This window comes from Pagrus major, chromosome 1 (genome assembly GCF_040436345.1).
Source record: "Pagrus major chromosome 1, Pma_NU_1.0".
Taxonomy (NCBI): Eukaryota; Metazoa; Chordata; class Actinopteri; order Spariformes; family Sparidae; genus Pagrus; species Pagrus major.
In genome coordinates, this window is record NC_133215.1 from 6,345,975 (window position 1) to 6,368,050 (window position 22,076).

At 42.0% G+C, this 22,076-nt stretch overlaps 1 protein-coding gene across 1 annotated transcript in view; it reads right to left on the reverse strand.

Annotated features, from left to right (window-relative positions):
- Positions 1–14,282: 14,282 nt before the first annotated feature.
- cacna1ib (calcium voltage-gated channel subunit alpha1 Ib) overlaps positions 14,283–22,076 on the reverse strand; it is a 166,259-nt gene continuing 158,465 nt past the window's right edge. Inside the window, exons 34-37 of the mRNA XM_073475926.1 lie at positions 21,085–21,219; positions 19,197–19,371; positions 16,852–17,066; positions 14,283–14,918 (exon numbers count right to left, since the gene is read on the reverse strand). Of these exons, the coding sequence (XP_073332027.1) occupies positions 14,283–14,918; positions 16,852–17,066; positions 19,197–19,371; positions 21,085–21,219 (1,161 nt within the window). The remainder of the gene's footprint in view (positions 14,919–16,851; positions 17,067–19,196; positions 19,372–21,084; positions 21,220–22,076) is intronic.

The following is a 22,076-nucleotide window of genomic DNA, read 5'->3' on the forward strand; positions in this document are numbered from 1 at the left end:
CTGTGTGCTGGACCCCGAGGGGGTTGGTGCGTTGGAAGTACATCTGTGGGTCCGCTGTCCGTGCTATAGAGAGGTCAGGGTGAAAGCACCGTGGCCAATTAGCCGGCTCAACGAGAGATAAACCTATTCGCCGGGCTCTCCGAATTCAACCTGTGACGTGTCGCTCAATCTGCACCAAAAACACAACATGAAGGAGTGTGGGCGAGGGAGGCCAACAGGTGAAGAAAAACAAGTGCTGTAGGCTGATGAGCTAAACCTCTTCTTCAAGAGATTAAAAGGGGGTGTCTGGTTGGATCTAAGCAGTCATTGCTCTCAAGCTCTCCAATTTCACGGACGTGCTGTCATCAGAAGAAAGACAATGTGGCAGTTTGGCACTGCTGATCAATGAATCCAACTAACCCGAGCACAGTTAAAGAGTTCACAGTGCTGCTTCTTCCAAAAACATTCAAATTCACAAGGAGACACAGCCTATGAGTAAACTGCCGTGAGGGCGTCGTATTGAATCTGATTCCAACATGTCAAGCTTTAGGTGAGAAGTTATATTTGTGTATTTAGGCGTCAGTAAATTAGTTCCCAACAGTGTGAGAGGAAGCAGCCTTTTAACCGTCTTTTACACACAAAGACACCAGTTAATTTCAACTTGGTTGCGCTGTTACACGTGCTCGGTTAAAGTCTTTATCATTCAGAAGATTTTTCTGATGGAGTGCTCCTACAGAGCTAATGAAAATGGAGCAGCTCGTGAAGGAGAAGATAAGAGAGGCAGATAAAAGTAAATAACAAGAAATCCAAACCGGAATCCATCATTTTCTCCTTATCTATTCACACATCTGTAAAGCTTGGAGATTAGATACAGTAAAAGGCTTTTTCCCCTTCCTGCTGAAAGTCAGAGGGCAGCTATCAGCACTGCAGTGGAGGAGAGCACACAAGCATCACGTTGTTGTGCAATGCTCTAATTAGCTTGCTAACCTGGAGGAACAAAGTGGGAAATACTGGGTTGAAGAAAGTTAGTGGAAAAAATATAATACGTTGAGTTATCCCCTCATGGTGCTGCTGTTGCAGGAAGATGATCACTCACAAAACCATATCTTTTTGGTACACCCACAGGCGAAGAAAAAAAGAACAGCGTGTCCTTGTGGAAAATGATCTAATTGAAAAGCTTCAGTGTAAAACGTAACACCGGCAGGACGTTGGACCTGCAGATGTTGATGTGCACTGTATCTACAGGCAAGTCAAGTAAAAGCTGCTGCAATTGTCTGTCTGTCTTGGTAAACCCTATTGTATTTTATATTTTATACTGAAAAGTTTTTGCGCCTAAGGTATATTTCGACCTGTGGGTGACACTATTAATTGTCTAACTCGTAAGTAGAGGGAGTAGATTATGAAATATTCTTTCAATGTGTTGGATTCGATCACCTTTTATTCACTTTCAATCCATTAAGTACAGCTTTGGGGAAATCTTAAATGTTCTCAGGTCACACAGACCCACAGTCTTGCAGGGTAAATACTTCAGTAGTATCAGCCTCAGAAGAGTCCTTGAAAGTAATGGATGTGCCTTAAGGAATCTTTCAGAAAGAAGTTTATAAGAAAACTACGGCTCAGGTCTGCACTCGGTACATTTTAGCCTTTTAATAGCCCTCAACACACACTAAATACAGAGAGCAGAGAATGATCTACATTCTGTAAACAAGCATTTATGCGATTATACGTACAGATGTGAGCTGCGACATCCATACAAGCAGATACGTAGACTGATATGGGCTGCATGTGACACAGTGGGATTATGATTGCACTGTAACGCTCGTCAGAGACCCTCCTCCGCCTCCATATGCGCACAAACTCATACACACAAACATAATCGATTTGTCCGTGGAAGGAAAAGTGACAGGGATGTCGAGATGTTATCACGCTGCTCTGTGGGAGTCATTATCATGTAGATAGGAAGAGAGGCCAGACAGAAGACCAACCTAATGACCTTCTTTTCTCATTTAGCTGCACTGGGCTCGAGTCCCCCAGGTTGATGCTTTTTTGTCTTTTACATTAGAATGCAACTGGGTTACTGCGACACTGACCAACCAGCGCTCTTCTCCTCTTCATCCTCCTCCTCCTCCTCTTATTATGCCTCTGTCAAGCCATTTAGCCTGGGAATTACTATTTAGCTGGAATTACAAATTATGTGATCGGATTTACACAGCGATTCCCTCAACGCTCAATCACACTGATGTGCACAGGCAGGCATGCACAAGCAGACACACACACACACACACACACACACACACACACACACACACACACACCTCCGGTCGTTCCACTCGAGTGCCTGCAGAGTCATTGCTGTAATAACATGCTTCATTTTCGATCTGCCTCTACCTCTCTTCAGCCTGCTTACACCTACATACGTGCTTTAACATACGGTTACACCGGCACTTAATACATATGCATATGGTAACATTTGACAGCAAACCTTTGCACCAAAATTAAATTAATTCAATTGAGTGGAACTGTCGCAGTCAGAAATATCACTTGTGGAGACACAGCAGATCTCTGGTAACTACTGGGTTGAGTAATTTTAGCGAAAGTCTGTCACATCAAATTTGCACAGTAGACACTGTGAGGACATGTTGGTGGTGTTGAGCTCTAATGGGGAGATGATCGTGTGCCCAAAAGTCCAAAATGGAGACAGCTTGTTTTAGCTAATGCTATTTCAGACAGATACACGTCTGCTAACACCCTCAAGCCTCCTGAGAAGGTTCCTAAAATTCATTTTTTTATTCAGTTCTGGTTTTAGGAATGTGGCTAACCTTAGTCCTCAATCACTTGAAATGGAAAAAAATATCCACAGAGAGTGAAGAAACAGTGTTGGCATTATGTCAAAGATGCCTATGTGGTGCAGTTGTGCAGAGATGTCTATGAAGTTAGCATGCTAACCGGCTAGCCGCAGATCGTGCCGTCTTGTACTACTACTTCGTCTTTATAACACAGAGGATCGCTTGTGGGGAGTTGTTTGTTCATGCTTTAATGTTGAGGGATGGTAAGTATAGACAGTAAGAAACTTCTAATCAAATCTACAATGCATTACTTTCCACTCAGGAAGTCAGAGCCATTATAAACTTTCCACTGTCAAAGTTGTGAGTCAGTGGTTTTGTCCAGAGTCGCTGCGGTGAACATGATAAACACATCCACTTACTGTAAGACACTAACGAACGCTGCATCTGGTGAAATCCTTGCTGTTTTCACACTTTATGGTGTGACCTGATCCTAACAGAGCTGAATGCATCTGCCCACATACTGTAGGCATATACTGGATGTGCTGACAAGCAGAGAAACAGATGCTCGAGGTGGATGATTATGAATTACCTGCCGACTTGTATTTCATTCAGCTCAGCTCAAAGATTTATAGTTAAGCAAGAGATTCCCATTCAGTCAGTGAAGATGTTAGAGATTGTTTCCTACACGTACTGAACTCCTCTAACAGATGCCTTCACAGATGTCTCTACAAACACTCAGAAGATGTCGGTTTGTGTAATGGCTCCTGTATGTGATGAAGTCTGTCCATATGTGAAAGAGGCCATCACTCTTCTATTGTCTCTCAGTCCCCATTGGCTGCAGAGGGAAGACGTCGGCGTGCCAGACGGCGCACATGCTCCACCACAGCTCATCCTTAAGCACTTTCTCCCATTGTCTTCCTCCCGCTCTGTGCTGGATGTCGGTGTTTGAGCTTTACGTTAAGCCTCAGCCGAGATAGGGGGGAGGTAAGGGGTGGTAATTGCATGTCGTGCTGTGCAGCCTCCACCTTTTTTCCTGCCCTCGGTGGCCTCTTATTGTGCGGCACAGAGAGGAAACACACGTATGGCCATTTCTCTGATTAATTGGCTATCTACAGCCCACTAGTTCACTCTCTGTGGCCTGATTATGTTCTTTTAATGGGGATCCGAATTAAATGGAGAGCGCTCTTATCTTGTTACTGCACTGTAAATTCTATCAAGTGGTCACACATGGTTTGTCAGGGATGTGTGTTCAGTCCGATTACACCACGAGTAAAACGATATTTCTCCAAAGACATTACAGCAGCGAGTGTCGCTCCTGAACCCCGTCGCTCCTTCTCATTTTGCCACTCTTATACACAAACTGAAGCCTTTGAAAAAAAACAAATTAAATTTCTGATTATACTCTTATTACTAATCTATGTGTAAGACCGCCACATTTTTCTAAAGGGGCTAATTTTGTGGTTATCACATTATGTTCCAATCCACTGTTGGAGCGACAAAGTCACAGATGGTCGGGATCGGAGCTGGTTTTTGTAAATGAGCTTGTGTGTTGGATTCTTTATTTTAAATTATTCTTCAGAGGAAAAACATTTTCAAGGAGGCATCCGAGACAAATCATCCTCATTATGAAGTTCAGCTGTTTGCTCAAGTGACCAGCCCAACTTGAGTCAATGAATTAGAAGTGAAGTCAGTGTAGAGGGACATTTAAGTCTGCGTCTGATCGCTTGTTGCTGAAGCTGCGTGGCATTTAATGGTGAACATCTGATGAACATAACCTCGCTGAAGTTCCCAATTAGGAGGTGCTGAAGCTGACGACAGGTGGGCTCTCCTGATGTGGCAGGTACAAAGCTGCTGATGGAGGCTTTTGATATATGCTGTGAAGTCTGCAAACACACTCATACATACGCACATGGCAGTAAAGGAGTAGATGAAGCTCCTGAAGACATCACAGCCGGGCAACACCTGACAACCTGCAGCAGCTGGCGGCTGGCTTTTTATCTCCCTCTGTCAGTGTCACGGTTTGCGGTGTCTGTTTGAACATTTTGGAGAGACGACTCGTGTTTTATCTCAGTTGTTTATTCTTGAGCTGACTCAACATATTTATTTAAATGTTTGTCTGCGCTGTCAAAGATATGGAAGACAAGGCAGAACTGCAGTAAAGGTCACGGATCAGTTGTTCCTAAATTAGTGTTGACATCCGGAGGCACACTTTTTTTTATTGAAGTTGTAATCAGTATTGGCAGAACAACTTCTGCTTATCACAAAATCACCAATCAAAAAGAAAAAAATAAGCTAATTTAATTCCATAATAGATTACATGCACAAGATATAATCTCTGCCTCTAGGGGGCTCTCTATCCAAACAAAACAAAAACACATTTGCACAGTGTTTTGTTAGGAGGGCTGGGTGGAGCTCAGGTATAGCTGTTGCTCAGCTGGTGAAAGTCAGGTGTACTGTAGAGCCAGACCTTCTGGAGGAATAAACACTATTTGATCTGGAGCTGTTTACCGACGGGAGGAGAGCTCAGAGATTGCTTTTCAACTTTGGAGATTAAAAATGTGATTTCAACAAAATACTATATAACAAAGGTCTATTCCATAAACAGTTTTAAAAATGTTTGATTCAATGAAAATCTTTGCTGTGTGTTAGCCAACACCTTACAAAAACTACACACATTACCAAGTAATTTTGACCATCATAAGCCCTTAAAGGTTTCGTTTTCCGAAAACATACAGGAAGAAACAAAAAAAATCTTCCATTGCAGTGAGGTATATCTCCAATACAAACCAGAAAATACTTGTCTTCTTGTTTTCACTGATATTATTGGTCTATTGGTCCATCCATTTTACATCCATCCATTATGCATGCATCTATCAATTAAACCATTGATCCCTCTTTCCCTCATTAAGCAAAGAATTGACAGGTCCATTCCACCTGCCTCCATCTATCAACCATCCATTCTCACCAGCTTTATTGCTACACATCTGTCAGATGTCGAATCACTCTGCCAGCGGCTCCTAGTCACATTCCTGGTCATTTTCCAGTTGATCAGGCTCTCATTACAGACTGCTAAATCAAGTTGGACACCCATACCTGCGAGCCTGCTGTTTGAGTCCATGTTGCCTTTGATTGGAGGATACAGTAGATGTCCCAGGAGATGCTCAGGTGTGTGAGTCTCAGGTGTGAGGGCTGCTTTATGCTAATTCTGAGCTGTAGGATGGCTTGGCACAAACTCAAGTAGTAGTAGTGTGTGTGTGTGTGTGCATTCAGAAGCTTGCTCTACATGCGTAACAGGATTGGCTTTGCTGACAGAATTTTTAACTTCACTCAACCAGTGCTGAGTCTTTTCATGTCCTACAACCAGATATATGTCTGTCAGTGCAGGACAGCTGGCTGTAGGTGAACCTCCATCACCTTTTTATTTTTTAGGATTAAACAATTGGATTTATCTTCACTCCCTTTCATCAACCTTGAACAGATTTCTCTGGGTTTGAACATGGTTGGAAACATTTGGTATAATTTAAGTACACAACTCGACAAAAAATATAACAGAAAACATGCTTAACAAGTCAGTGTCATGAGGGATGCACCTAAAGTGCATAGAGCTCATGCAGAGGATACCTCTGCATGTCGGCTTATCACAGCAGCTTACATCTGCTAAGTTATACTAATAAAATAGTAGCATGGAAGTTTGACCCAAGGCTGACCCAAGAAAACATTTATAAAACAAATTAGTGCTCAACAGCAGAAAAAGGCCCGTCCCTGAGCAGAGTGGCACTGGAACTAGCCTCCGCTCTACAGAACAAAACTGGAGGAGGGTGTTTTTTTCCCCAACATTTTCTCATCCAAAGGTCATCCAAAGGTTTGTCATCTCATACAGACAGATAAGGTTCCCTCAAGGCTCGTTGATGCGACCTTATGTATGAAACTACATAACCGTCACTGCCCACGTACTTCAAAGCATCCTTCACAGTGGCATGGATGTTTAGTAATGCAACCACTAGAGGGCATCGCTTAGAGTAAAAAATGTTCTTGCATGGACCTCCACTTTTCCTTTGCCACCGTCCAATCTCCTGTGCCCCATGGTCTTGTCTCGCTTTAACTATAGGCTACACGACTAAACGGCCCCCCACGACTACTGCAGGTGCTGCTCCGTTGGTCTGTATCCGTAAGCTTTCAGAAAATGTGCAGAAATACGGAAGAAATGAACCCAGAGTACAGACAGAGGGCTCCGTCTATAGCATCGAGCATAAAGAAACCTTTGAGCGAATGTGTGTGACTTGCAAAGCCTCCCTGCCATAAAGCCTTCCTAACATGTGGTTCACGTGAAACGACAGCTTGGTTAAGTTTAGGCACAAAAGCTAATTGGTTAGGTTTAGGAAAAAAGATTGTTGACAGAACACAAACCCTGGTCTCTTGGGTGGAAGTGCCGTTCGTGGTAAAGGGCACCTTCTGCACCTGTATGAAATGCCAAGGGACAAAACATCTGTACTTGACAGTGGGTGGCCATGTTGGTCCGTGCACTGGTCGACACTGAAACATCTCAACAACTATTGGATGGATTGAGCAACATGACCTGTAAGCAGGTATTATACGAGTAGAGTTTGGTTTCTGGAGCTTTATTCAACACATAATTAAACTGCATTGTGTTGTCTGCTGTGTGCACTGCACTTGATGGGTACTTGAAGGCGACATGGAAAATACACAATGCACAGAGCACAGAGGGATTGAACCACAGCTCATTTCTGCCTCGGGGTCCCTGCTGTTTAAATCCAGCCATGCTTACAAATGTAAATGCCTTCTCGTTCGGACCAAATACAGAAACTATATAGGTGTGACCACATCATTTAGTTCGCTGATGTGATTTATAATAATTTCCATATATATATATGTGCCTTGTTGGTGCCACATGCCTGCTGGAGGATTTATGAGAAAAGTTTTACTGCTTTGTTATCCAGCACCAGGAAATGAGCAGAAAATAGAGTTAGAATTAATTTCTATGGGGGTTTATGTGATAGGAAAGCTGTGTCAAATATATTTCGCTAATGACGTTTCTTTCGGAGTTGGCAGCTCCTCACTGTAATGGCCCAGGCCTGGGTGAGATCAGAGAGGGAAATAAGAGATGAAAGGGAGCGAGTGGCATCAGAGGGAAGAGTGGAGGCGCTTAATGTGGATTTGAGTCTAACGGGCGATGGATGGAAGGATGGAAGTAGGGTTAAATAGGAAAAAAAAAGACAGAGAAGAGAATAAATGCATGGAAGTAACACAGGAGGAAGAGCGCGAAGATGATTTCCTTATATACTGTAAATGAAATTAAATGTGCAGCCTTGACAGAGAGGTTTTTCAGCTGTATTAAAAGGCAACAAAACCCTTTTTTTTTTTTTACAAGACATCAGGACTCTTTCCAGCTGTGTTTGTGGTGATGGAACCAGGTACTGTAAGCCAAAACTTCATCGTTTCTTCAAACCCTAACCAAGTGGTTTTACGTGCCTAAACCTAACCAGAACATATAACAGCGGAGTTGTGGGGTGAATGCATCGGAAGTGGCTCAATATTATCGATAACACTTGTAAAGTTGAAAAGTTTCAGCATATCTGTGACAAAATACCTGGCGATTGGCGAGGGCACAATATTTTGCAATTTTCACCTTTGCTCAGCGACGCTAGCATGCTTACAATGTCTAATTAGCACTAAAAACAAAGTGCAGATGAGGCTGATGGGAGTGTGAGTAGTGTTGCAGCCATTTAGTCATAAACTGAAGTAGTGGAATTAACTGATGATGAAAAACCTGGATTGACCAAGTTGTCACTATTCATCCTCTGAAGGACGTGAATGTCTGTAGTTGAGACATTTCATTTTAAATGCCAATTGTCAACCTCATGGTGGTTTTAAAGGAACAAGTAAGGGGATCTCCAAAGTTAGTCAGGTTCATCCTCTGGAGATGATGCAAGTGTCAGGGGTTGCTCAGATAATAACGCCTGGACCAAAGGCCGCAAACAGATCGTCCACCTGACAACCCCGACATGGTCATTTCATCATGGAGTCATTAAACAAGCATGACCACAAACAGCTTACAAAAAAGTAAAAAGAGTTTTCCTTGTCAAATCTCGTTCCACATAACAATTATATCGCTTTGAAGATATGAGAGAATAATCGAATTAACATCATGCGTGCAGAGCCAGAGAGAATTTTTGGTATTTGAAATTCCCTGGTAACAACTAGATCAAAGACTAATCAAATGAGTAGTATTATAAAGGGTCACTCTCACAGCCTCCTTTGTGATAAATATTGCCTGGGTCAAAGCTTTTATGCGTCTGAAATAAAATGATTTAAAACATTCCTGAAAACAGTCTCCTTCCCTTCATCTAACAGCCAAAACAAGCCACAGGGGCTTTAAAAAACCCAGCAGTTCTACAAAGCAACCAGAGTTTTTCTGGGTGGAAAAAAAAAGGATTAAATATGAAGCAGAGCCCAAAATCTATTGTTGACAATGTACAAATATTTGACAGGGAGATTATTTCCCAGGATTCCCTCAGACTGAGCACATCAGAAAAAGACTGCAGAGATTTCATATTGTGTGTGGCCGCTGTGACAGTACAATGCCAGCTGAGGCATCTGTTTGCTGAGCTGAAACCAAACAACGCCGGAGGTAAAAAACAGACTCTTCTTCAAAGTGGTTTCATTTTTAATCTAGTGAGAGGAGTTTTGTATCAAAGAATCAGAAGTTTGTGTTACTTACTACAGACAGTAATTGCTTGGGATCAATAAACGTCTCCAAAATTACAAGTCGCACTTCTAATCCGCAGTAACTGAACTGCTTTCTCTGCTTTGATCCAGCCCAGAGAGGAAATCTGTGGTAGACAGTTGACAGTGTTTTAGTGTGGCCCCCATTTAAAGGCAAAACAACAGGAAGGTACAGACAAGCAGTCAAACCAGCCCAGCTGCCAGGATATAATGTTGGCAGTTAACGTACTGCGAACCACAGATACGTCCAAGGTTTGGACAACAAGGCCAACAGCAGTTTGAGACTCATCGTTGGCTATTTTTAAGGACACCTGGGGACATTCTGTGGAAATTATTATTAGACACTTATCTGGGGAAAGATGGGGAAAAAGATGCCAAACAGTAATGTGGAGATGCTTTCACCTGCAGTCAGTTATTCTGTGCATAAGAAACAGGGAGCTGCTACTCAAGCGACCGATCCAAAGTCCCGTCCTCGTTAGTTACTCTTGCTAAGTCGGAAAAGCTTGACGATAAAAAATACGGTGATGTCGGTCTCATTTAGCCAGGTGCCACAGTGTTTCACAGTACAGTGTTGCCTACTGAGAAATGAGTAGCACAAATGAAAACCCACGAAAACTCATATTGCTGCTTATATTGTCCAGAGGCTGAACATCTTCCCTTAAATTTGACTCCACTGACTTTGAATAGCATATTCTACCATAATCTGTAACCCTGCAGGCTGATAATAACAACAGGAATAGCAGATGCAATATCCCATTCACAGCTTATCGTTTGTTTCATTACAAAACATGAATCCAAGTCGGCACGGGAGCGCAAAAGGTTCATACAACATGTATTTTTTGAAATTCACTGTCAAGATCAGATGCCTCTTAAATCTTCTCGGCACATTTAGGACAACAGTTTTATAACCGCACCATGAATAGTCAATGTGCAGTAAAAAGAAAAGCTGTAAGAAAAGAAAAACAAAGTCAAACATCAAGAAGAAAAGACTGGTTTGAGTGAATTTTAAAGACATTTGTATAAATGTGTGTTTGCTCTTCTTGCTCTGAGCATTTGTCGGCCGTATGAATGCCACTTAGTTTAAGATGGAGCTCTATTCTGCTTCAAGGTAGACGGCTTATTAAAACGATTGAAAGTGCTGTCGGAGGAACTTCATCAACTGTGGAAAAGAGGACAGAAACAACAAAACACTGCTTCAAGGCAAAAAACATGCAATGCTTACAAGTTACTTAATGTGTAAAGTAAAGAGTTAATTTTCTGTAAAAGTTAAATCCTCAGTCTAATTATTCCTTAGCTAAATTTAATTTAGCAAGATATCACTACCAGTTATTTTTGTATGTAGCCATTCCATCAGGGATACTGTTTAATAAGACAGATTAGTTTTCGTACTGTGACTAAAGAAGGAACTCAGACCGACATTCAGTTTTGGCAAGTAAAAACCTTTGTTGTGAAAGAAAAACTCCAGGAGCCAGAGGTTGAAAAGCTATCTCACTTTTATATGACACTAGAATGACATTTAAGAAAACAGAAAACAAAAAAAAACAAAACACATGCATCTTGGAGGGAAAGAAATAAATAAAAAACGGGCCGTGATGATGGAGGGAAAAAGAGAAAACCTACTCTCCAACGCGCTGGAATACATGAATACATCATCATCCTTTCAGTGACCTTTGAATCTCGGTGACATTTTTATTCTAATACATGAATTCATAAATATAATCTTCTCTCACCATATAGTATATCTATACGAGTCTCATACATCTAACTGTACATCTACTGTAGCATATTGCATATCTCGAATAGAGGAGGGGGGGAATAGTCATTTAATACTCCGTCTTCCCTGCGGAAGGGAGATAATACAATTGAATGAGAATAAGGAGGGAATGAAGACAAAGTAGAGGAAGAGATAAAGACTGAGGTTTCTTCTGTCTCATCTCAAACAACTACAGAAACATCCTGCAGTGTTGTGACATTGACATCTTTGTATGATATGTATGAGTGTTTGTGTGCGTGTGCTGTATGTGCTGCAGTGTGTGTGTGATGCTGTGTCTGTGTGAGTGTATATTAGGTCCACCTGAGGTCTGCCTGCTCTGGATTTCAAATATTTGTGACACGATTATTATTATTATATGAGGGGTCATCACAATTTGTCAAAAATGTCTGACAAACAAGTGCTCAAAGATACAAGTTATACTATTTTGGACCACACGGCTTGCCATAGAATAAGGTCTCTTTTAAACTATTCTTGCTACACTCAAGCAGACCTGAGTCAAATAATCATTTGGGTTCAATGCAGCAAACAAAACCTGTGAATATTCAGATTTCTTAGAAATCTGAACATTTCAGAACACTACCCAGTGTTTCACACACATATGCAGGGCAACCTGAAGAATATTAACTGCTGTCAAAGTGTATTATGGGCTATTTAATGAAGGCAGAGGGTTACAAAGGCAGTTTGATGTCTTATAGTTCGGCCTCATTCTGCAGACCGGTCTGGCAGGGCAGCGCACGTATGTCAGTGTCCACTCTTTTTATGTCAAAGCTACCGAATTAGAGCCTCGTTTGTTCAAAATACAAGTTATGAGGCTAATGTTAGCCACTGTTGACTGGCAACAGTGGATTTGGCTGGACTGTACTGTAGCTAGTTTGAATTGAATTCTGTCCTCTGTAGCTATCTTGGACTTTGATTCACAGGTCCAGTGTTATTGTGGTGACAACAGGTTTGGAGCAGGAAATGAGATTAGGCCATGCTAGCAACTCTGTGCAGAGCAATGCTTTGCGCTAAATGCTAATGCTAGTATGGCAACATGCTCACAATGCTGATGTTAAGCAGGTATAAATTGTATCTAGTTCAACTATCTTAGTTTTGCGTGTTAGCATGCTAACATTTGCTAATTAGCACTAAACACAAAGAACAGTTGAGGCTGACGGAAATTAAATTAGATTTGTGGCTATTTGTTCATAAACCAAAGTATCGGACTGAGTGATATGTTGACACAACGATGGCACTGGAGGAAAAATGAACGGGGACACAAAAGTTATTATTGCAACTCATGCCAAGGGGAACATGAATATCTGTGCAAAGTTTTGTGCCAATCCATGTAGCGTATGTGGAGTGAAAACTTTGATTTGCTGGTGGTGTTAAAGAACCTCAATCCTCAAAATTTGCACTGGTCAGCATACTGACAATGCCATCTCTTGAGCAGTGCTGCTATCATGACTAAAGGAGTGTCCTGCATTAGGACTAATAACTGGGTAGTTAGCATGCAAAAACATTTTAAATGCATCTTTGAGCTACACTTTTTGTCATCGCCAATGATCCATTGAGTCGTTCGTTCTAAGTTTTCAGGCTAACCTTCATACATTAAACTATCAGACACCAGCAGCTCTTTGAAGCAGAGACTCTGTTGGTGTGTTGCAACTCGGAGAACTCAGAAAACCAGATGACATCAAACTGCCTTCTTCTGTTTTTTTAATATACATTTTTACATGTTTTTTTAAATAATATTTGTTTACCCTCTGCCTTGACAAGTAAACTTTTGACCTGTATGAATCACTGCAACCCAGTTAACATTTGAGTAAATGCGCAGGTGCTGAAGGTCTTTTGATGTGCTGGCTATGATCACCAATTCTGTTCTGTTGAATTCAGCTCCTGATTTTGAATGTTTTCAAGTCAATGTTCCTTTCAGTGACAGATCTGTCTTATATGCATGTGTTATTACCTTCAGAAAAGTCTTTGAAAGTAATGGATGTACCTTAAAGATATTTTTGAACAGTATTTTGGGGATAAAAAGCTTTTTTTTGTTTACAAATTTGGCCCAGGTCTGCACTCAATACATTTTAGCCCTTTCATGAGTATGTAGAAAGCACAGAGTCCACTCTGAAAGTAGCCAACGTGTCCACCGACAACCCACATGTATTCTCAGCAGCAGTCTAATATCCATTCTTGTATTCAAAGAAACCTGTGACGATTTTTAGACTAGTCATGCTCCTTTGCTTGGTCTTGGTCTCGCTCTCCCCCACAAACGGAGACAAACATGTCTACATTCACACAACTCCAACACATTGAAGCTGAAAAAGAACACAGAAAATATACAACCTTTCAATTTTCTGTTACCCAACGAATCTGCTAAGGAGGAAAAAGGTTGTTCGATGCTACTGTAAGCAATGGTTATTACAAAAAAACGAAACAAAACAAACCTGTACAAAGTTCAGATCTTCCTTCAAAAGAAGCTTCAGAGTTTTTGCCATCGGTCCAATATTGATGACACTGTTTTTGCACAGAGGTTGAGGGCACATCGGGTCAAGCAAGTTCTGTTTCTGAAATAGATTTTGTATTTTTTTAATAGCAGTTTCATTTAAGTAACATCGCCTTTATAAATGTTCATCGGTCACTGTAATTATCAGGCCTGTTTCTGTGACGGATTTCCAAATGTTTTGTATTTCAGGATGGCTCAAAAAGTAAAGCCCAGGACTGCCACATCTTTCAAGGCTGAATCCTGGTTATCCTAAAAGGCGTAGCCCCCTTGTCATTTTAAGTCATTTCAAAAAGCGAACACATATCCTGTGGAAAAGAGAGGATGTCATCCCGATGATCCCGAGCAGCCAGATCCGCGGAGGAAAGAGCGAGAACAGACGATTCAAAGACGAGAGAGGATTTCAGAATCGGGGTTCACAGGACATGTACTGTATTAAAAGTCTCTCCCTGTTCTGTTCAAGGTCCAGAAATGCAAATGTTAAGAGTTCAACTACAGAAGAGAGGCAACAAGTGTTTCATCTATTTTTCCTGGAGCTTGTGTCTGTGATGTCACTGTCCTCCTCCTCACCTCTCGCTCTTCCCTCCGTCCAGGGTGTGGACAAGTAACCGTGAGCATCTATGCCGTGGAAGTGGCGTCCGTCTCTACTCCGGGCAGAGAGATTGGTTTGGTCCAGTGAGCCCGTGCTGTTACATTTCTTTACCAGCGGGGGTGCCAGAGAGCCTGGGGTGAGCAGCGATGTCAGTGAGAGGCTGTTCAGTGTTTCTGACAAGTGTTCGCTGTTCAGGCTCTGGCGACAGCCATCCCCACCCGCCCCTGTGCCCACGTCCTCATCTGAGGGGTCCATGGAGTCCTGCCGGGGGCAGCCAGGGCTGGTGCTGCCGCCACCACAGCTGCTTTGACTTCTCTGGTGCCCCCTGGTGGCTTGGAGGTTAAAAGTAGTACTTCGTCTCTTTAGTAAAGGGTGGTCCTCATCTCCGGGGGCCTGTTCCTTGGGGTGTAAGGGGTGGCTGGGGAGGGGGCAGAGGAGTGGCATGGGGAGATCCAGATCTCGAGGTGGGGAGACACTGAAGCTGAGCCCTTCCTCCAGAGTGGTCTGCAGACTGCCCTCTGAACTACCTGTGGCCAGGGAGGAGTCACTGTGGGACGGGTGCTGCACACAGAGGAGGGAGGTGTTGGAAAGAAAATGAAAAGAAGCAATTACTCTTTAGAGATTATTGGTGGTTTTCAGCAACAGGAAATCTTAAACTTGCAGTGCAGGACTTTTATAGATAAATGAACATCCGTCACACAAAGCTAATGCTATCACCACAACATAAACCTCTTTAAACCTCATTCTTCATCTCCTGGATGAAGCACCGGTAGCGATGCGTTTTACATCAACCAGCAAATATTGTTTTTTTCAGGGCTGAAGGGGGAAGCAAATGGAGTAGACCACAGCGAGTACAGGTACGGCGGAGCATATGGCGTCATAAGCACGTCAGTGTTTGTGTCATTACTTTCACTGCCAGAAAGGGGGAGACAAAAGTTTAGCATTTTAGGTTTTAGCGACGATAAGAAACCACAGTTGTACATTACTATAACCCATCATAAAATACAGTACGACAGATGATTTCAACTGAGTTGGTAACTGTCCTTCTAGGCCCTGTACACTCACGTTTTTACTTGTTCTGACTGATTAGACCTCTTTTCAGACATATCTTCTGGAGACTGTGCTAATTTTTTTTCCATCCCTGCAGCCTGTCAATGCAACCATTGTAAAAGTTTTTTAAAGAGCACCTTAACAGATTAAAGTTAAACAGAGATGGGAGTTTTAATTGAATTTCTAAACATCAAGCAAAAGGGTAGACTTTAATCTGGGTTTAGAGATAAAAGAAAGGATTTAAAACATAGCCTGTTCAATTAAAATAAGGTTTAAAAAGGTATTGGTGCAACAGAATTGTAAAATAAATCAAAGTTTAACCTGCAACCCATCCAATGTGTCATATAGCATTGTTTAATAGAAAATGTTACATGGTCAGGAGGGTCAGGAGGGTGTACAAGACCAGAGGGCAGAGTAAGATATTATGAAAAAGGAGACATTGAGAGATTGGCTGAAAAAAGAACCAAAAGATAGGTGGACGGAGAGAAAGTACACCAGAGAAAAACCTTAAGAGAAGGAAATACAAGAATAGGGTCGGGAGAGACTGAACAACGTGAGCCAGGAATGACAGTGTGCACAGAGACGGTATCAGGCTCAGGGCTGGCCGGGCTAATTAGCTGAGTGCTGCAGAGCATTACTGTAGCAGCTGAGGATCACAGAGGCACTCAGACACGAGCTAAACAAACCAAACAGGTAGAGGAGAGGGAAAGAAAAATCCGTCTCCATGGTTACCCAGGAACCAGAACTAAAATAAGGGTCTTTTCACTCTTGTTTGTTTCATGCTCGAGCCAGCAGAGGGGAGGTGTTAGATTGTGATCCTGACTATAATTAATACTAAATGATTTCACTGGAGTTTCACACTGCAGCAGGACATCAATGGAGGATGTGTCAGGGTGTCATACGTTTGTTCAACATTTGGTAACACAATGATTTGTGTATTCTCAGTTCTGATTAGCAGGATTAGAAGTCATCGTGATGTCTTTAGCTTCTGAAACATGAACCGCAGAAGTTCCTGTTTCACATCTAATCAAACCTCTCCGCAGTGACGTGTTGATTTCTGAGCACTGTCACCTTTTGCAGGAAGACATTGCAGCTCACTTAATGCAGACAGATTGTAATAAATCCACATTTTTTGTCAATGATTAGCATCGTTGTTACCTATATATGAAGGCATATTACAGAATCAAGCTCCCAGATCACCATATTTGCACTCACATGCTCATTCTTATACCTCATTTGGCAAATCCCATCTGACGGCCTGAAGTGTTTTTGACGGATGACAACTTTGGTTCACTGAACGTCCTCTTAGGAAATCATGTATTTACTCTGTTCCATCATGTCTCTCATGTGTTGCACAGAGACTGATGTCAGGTCCTTCTTCGTCTATCCATCCATCCATCCATGCACACAGACACACATGAATCCGCTCATTTGGCCATAATACCTGCGAGCTCAGGGGCCTGCTGTTGGCTCCGGGTGAGCGGAGGGAGGCCCAGGAGGCAGGGGAAGCCAACCTGGACGGCCCTCTGTCTCCTGGGCTAACACTGTTCCCAGGACTGCCTGGATGAGCCGCGGCAGCTGGGTGGAAGAAATCTGCTGGTAGGTGGAAAACGGGTGAAGACCCGCCACCGCCTCCACTGCAACTTCCTCCATCTCCATCTGAAAAGAGAAGGTCATAGTTTAATACAGCTTTGTCATTTCAGTTGTCATTTGTCATTTCAGCAAAAAATGCTTTTAAGCACCTCAATGCAAGATGATCCAACTCTTACTCAACAGTATCATGATTCGAAACCGATGATCGTGATCTCTTTAAAGCCTCTGTAGAAAGGCTAGAAAAATGGGGTACTGTACTAGACTCATTTACGTCTTACCTAAAGAGACAACTTTGTTTCCCCTGAGGAGCTCTCAACCTCAAGGAGTCCCAGGCCTCATTCTTGTCCGTCTGCTCTTCCAGCCATTACCATCCACAAACACGATAATGGCTTCCATTGCTATACAGATGACACCTCACTCTACATCTGCCTTACCTGATGGTATAGGGCCCGTTGTCATCTTGTAAATTGAGAAAATGATCACTAAATCAGAAATTAATCTTTGATAAGTGTTTACATTTTGAAGCATACCATGCAGGTAACTCCTCCATGTCTTCGGTGACAATGTGTCTACAACAACTGTGATGTTGTTTGCAGTTGATAGGTCACCCTGCAGCTGACTTTGCCTTGAATGGCTCCATCTGTTCCAGTGATGACGGCCATGTTACGGGGATGCGGTGAGCCATCAGCGTGCCATAACATGTCATTCATCAACGTCTGTGTGTCTGTGTTGCCGCTGGCCTCATCTATCACGGCTCTAATTGCAGTGGAAGTCAATCAACTGTGTGGAATATGAGACACGTCCTTGTGCGTCTGTGTCGGCTCCAGAGACGTTCAGAAACAGCCTTGTCTTATTTAAACGATACTATCAATGTCATGTCAAAGTCACGGCTTAATGAAATCGTGGTGGTTAAATACCAGCGAGGGTCACACAACATTGATAACGATAATAAGGAACGCTGATGAAAGGTAACCCTGAAAGGATTATTTTAATATGATTGGATTCATTTGGACCATTTTGCCACTGTTGGATTAAAAACAACTATCTACAAAAAGCAGGTTTGACTGGAAGGAAAAATACTCAGATTGTCATTTACATATTCATTATTTAAATAAAATATTAAAGTAAAAAAGCTTCAGATTCACTTAATAATAATGTAACAACAACAAAAAGTAAATCGTTTTCTGTGTTATAATAAAACAACTTTGAGGAGATTCCTAGTGAATTTTTGAAGTGTTATGTTTATGTTTTGTGTTTGTTACCAAGTCACATATTTCCTTTTTCAACCAATATGCAACTAGTTCTGCAACCACATATTGAACAGTTTTGAACATTTCATCCAAAAATAAACACATTTCAGAACTCAAACCCTCGTTAGCCAGTGGCAAGTAAAGCGAGACAGCCGTTGTAATGGATACAGTGAGTTTTTTGTATATTTTAAACCCAGATACAGGTGTGATGACATGAGTGCTGATCAAAGAATCAAGTTTACAGTTCTGGTTAGAATTTCTTCAGTTGAGATATGCGGCCTGAGATAAGATAGGACACAACCGTGAGTTTAAGGGCTGCCTTTGTAATTGGAAGATCGGAAGAATCCTATCTTTGAAACTTAAGATTCAACAAGCAGTTTCTGTAATGAGGCTCCTGGACTTTATCGTTCTATGCTTGACCAAGTCTGATAGGGTTTTTTGTTTGGCACACCTGCCAATGGCCAAAAAGCAGAGAGAAAATTGTTTCCATGAATATTTTCTGACATAAATTTCTAACACATTCAATATTTATCAGTTAGGTTTCCTGAGGCAATTTGTGATCATCCATTAATGCCACTGAGAAAGAAGATGAAGAAAACTAATTAATCTAACTAAAAGTAACTTGTGTTATCCTGCGATATAAATGTATCCAGTCGGTTTTAAAAATACATTCATCCACCAAAAACTAACTTAGCCATCTGGTGTTTGTGGGTAAAAAAAAAAAACACCTCACAGGAAAAAGAAAAGCATCGGTCGATTGTTCAAATAACTTAAATTGTTTATTATCAGTAGCAAACCATTAAGTATAGTAATGTTCTTATATTGTCGAAAAAACTGTCACTGTTTATTTCATAACTGGCCACTGATTCATTAACAATGGATGACATGGATGTACTTACTTAACACAGTATGTTATGCTGCGCCACCACCATGTGTACTCTGGTACCTGTGCAATGTGCCGCACTCAGCTGCTCCATCGAGGGAGTGTTCAACTGAGGATGGACTCCGACCTCACATAAGTCCTGGACCCCCTCCTCGCTTCCTGAGGTGGAGGGATGAAGCCCTCTGTAGCCCCCCTGGGTGGGCAACTCCTCCGAACTATGGGAGTCACTGCTGCCCCTCTGACAACGTGATGCATGATGGGAAAAGCAAGAGACAAATTGAAGATAAGAGGAGCGAGTGGAAGAGAGAGACAAAGAGATGCGGAGAGAATAAGCATGATATCCAGGTGCACCGATGTTCGACGGAGCAAGGATGATATCAAACTCAAGCCTTTCATTTCCCCTTGTCATAATGGAAATCTGAGAACAATTTGTTTCCAATTTCAAAAAGGCTCCCTTTTCATGTCCCTTCCTTTATCCATCTATACAAGTCTGATTAAAACTGGATGTGGTAAAAAAAAAAAAAAAAAAGAAAGTAACGGCGGGCTTCAAAGCTTCAAATTGCTCAGCTGTTGTTGTTGCTTGTAAACTGGATCAAATGAACTGGCCTTCAATAACGCAGCGATGAAACGGGCCAGGTGGAACCGCTGTGAGCCGACAGAGAAGTGTTCATGGGAAGATGGAGATATGAAAGAGGTACGCACACACACACACACACACACACACACACACACACACACACACACACACGCACACATCCCTGCATGTCCATATCAAGAGCACGGAGGGAGGCAGGTGTTTTAATCAGACAGTAAAGCGTGTAAATAGTAATTAATGATGATAAGCAAGATGGAACGGGTGTGATGACATGAGGTGCGACTCCCGAAAGCCCCAAGGACGCGTACCCGTTAGTGCGTGAGTGATTATTATGGTTAATGTTACACATCAGGGTTTTCTCATAGAAAAGCACATTTAATGCTTGGCTTGTTAAAATAAAAACAGTTTAAAGATACTGAAATATTCATTGGTAAATTCTGGCCTGCAGATACACATCATTTGCTTCCCTGTACATACACTATAAGTATATGGGCATCAGTATGCTGCTATCGTATGCCAGCATCCACTTTTCTTGTTTCAGGCTTTCCAAAAGACTTCTGGACATGGCTGCACAGTTTTGCTCCCGTTCAGCCACATGACTCACAGTCAGCGTGCCAGTTCATCCCAGAGGTGTTGGGGTCGCACCTCTGTGCAGCGCCAGTCGAATTCTTCCAAACCAAACTGGGAAAATAATATTTTTTTTTATAGACCTGGCTTTGTGCACGGAGGCAGCGCCATGCTACAACAGGAGTAACACATGCCTCCTGGCAACGCATTTACACATCACACACTGATTCAGGTACCAAACTTTATGAAAGGACTGACAGTTCAAACCCATGTGCATCTTCATCAGAATCAAACAACACAGAGACTCACATCCTCTTAAATAACCTCCTCTAATCAGGACCTAATCCAGCACGGGCTGGGAAAAAGAGGAGGAGGCAATAAACGTATGTAATTTAGATATTTATCTAAACTTATCTAAGGATGTGAGCCTTTCTATAACTTTGGTATTTGTATTTATTGTTGTTATTTATAGTAATTTTACATGAAATTGACTATTTACATGTTTGCTGTTCCAATTATGAGCCCTGCCCACATGCAGTTGATTGCCCCCTCCCCTTTTATCCAGCCTGTGCTGGATTAGGTCCTGATAAGGAGAGGTTATTTAAGAGGATCTGACTCTGATGAAGACACACATGGCGTTGAAACGTTAGTCCTCGTCCTAATAAAGTTTGGTGCCTAAATCCTTGTGCTCCAGTACACCTCAACGCTGTGTGTGTGTTGTCAGGAGGCATGTGTATATAAGAGTGAAATCCATAAGTGTGAAATGACAGTGAACGTGTGTGTGAATACCTGGCTGTCTCTGACCAGCAGCTGGTAGCTGCTGTGTTCGTCCAGGCTGAGGTCGTCAGGCAGCGCCAGAGACGATGACTTGTCTGACAGCTGCTCTGACATCAGAGACGCCTGCTCCACCTCGGCCAGTTTGATCTGTCAGACAAGCACACAGGACACACGACTGATCGACAGGTGGTGATGTCACCACACCTTGCGGCTGAATAGAGAGAAGTGTGGTTTTAGATGTCCAAACAAAAAAGAGATGCACACTGTCTTAAATAACCAAAATGCACGATGCGTGACTCAAAGTACATCTCGAGAAGAAAGGCAAACTCAATTTAACAAAGGGTCCCTGAACCGAGGTTATAATAACAATATATTTATGATGCACTTCTGTCAGTTTTAAAAGAAAAATAAATATTTTCCACAAAAATGTTGGAAATCAAGAGATTTAACATTTAAAACTTTACAAAGTGACATCAACAACATTTAAATGATTGCTGGTATGGAAATGTCACATATGAAATGTTGTGACTTTTAAATGTTTCCTCAAAATACACATCGTGGCTGTATTGTTCAATCAGTTCATGTCGTATATTCGTATATCTGTAAAATCATGGACGGCACTCAATCAACAATCAATCAACACTACAGAGTCAACATTACAGAACATGGGACATAAATACTTAAGTTTTTTTATTTAATACATAGTGGATGGAGATACAGCTTTAATTGTGAGTGATGAGGGAAAAGGAATGAAGAAGAAAACTGAAGTAAGGAGGGGTGAGGTGAGGAGAATAAAGATAAATGTCCTGTGTGAAATGAAGGACACATTATACAAGCATTTCAATACCTTGTCGTCTACAGAGAGAACAGTAAAGTAAGTGATTATATCAACAGAGGTGGTTATTTAATGTCAGGAGAAAAAGAGCTGCTCAGGGAGGTCACGCTGTTCACGTGTATTCTGATATCTCAACCACATCGACAGTAAGCTGCTGTGACTCACACAA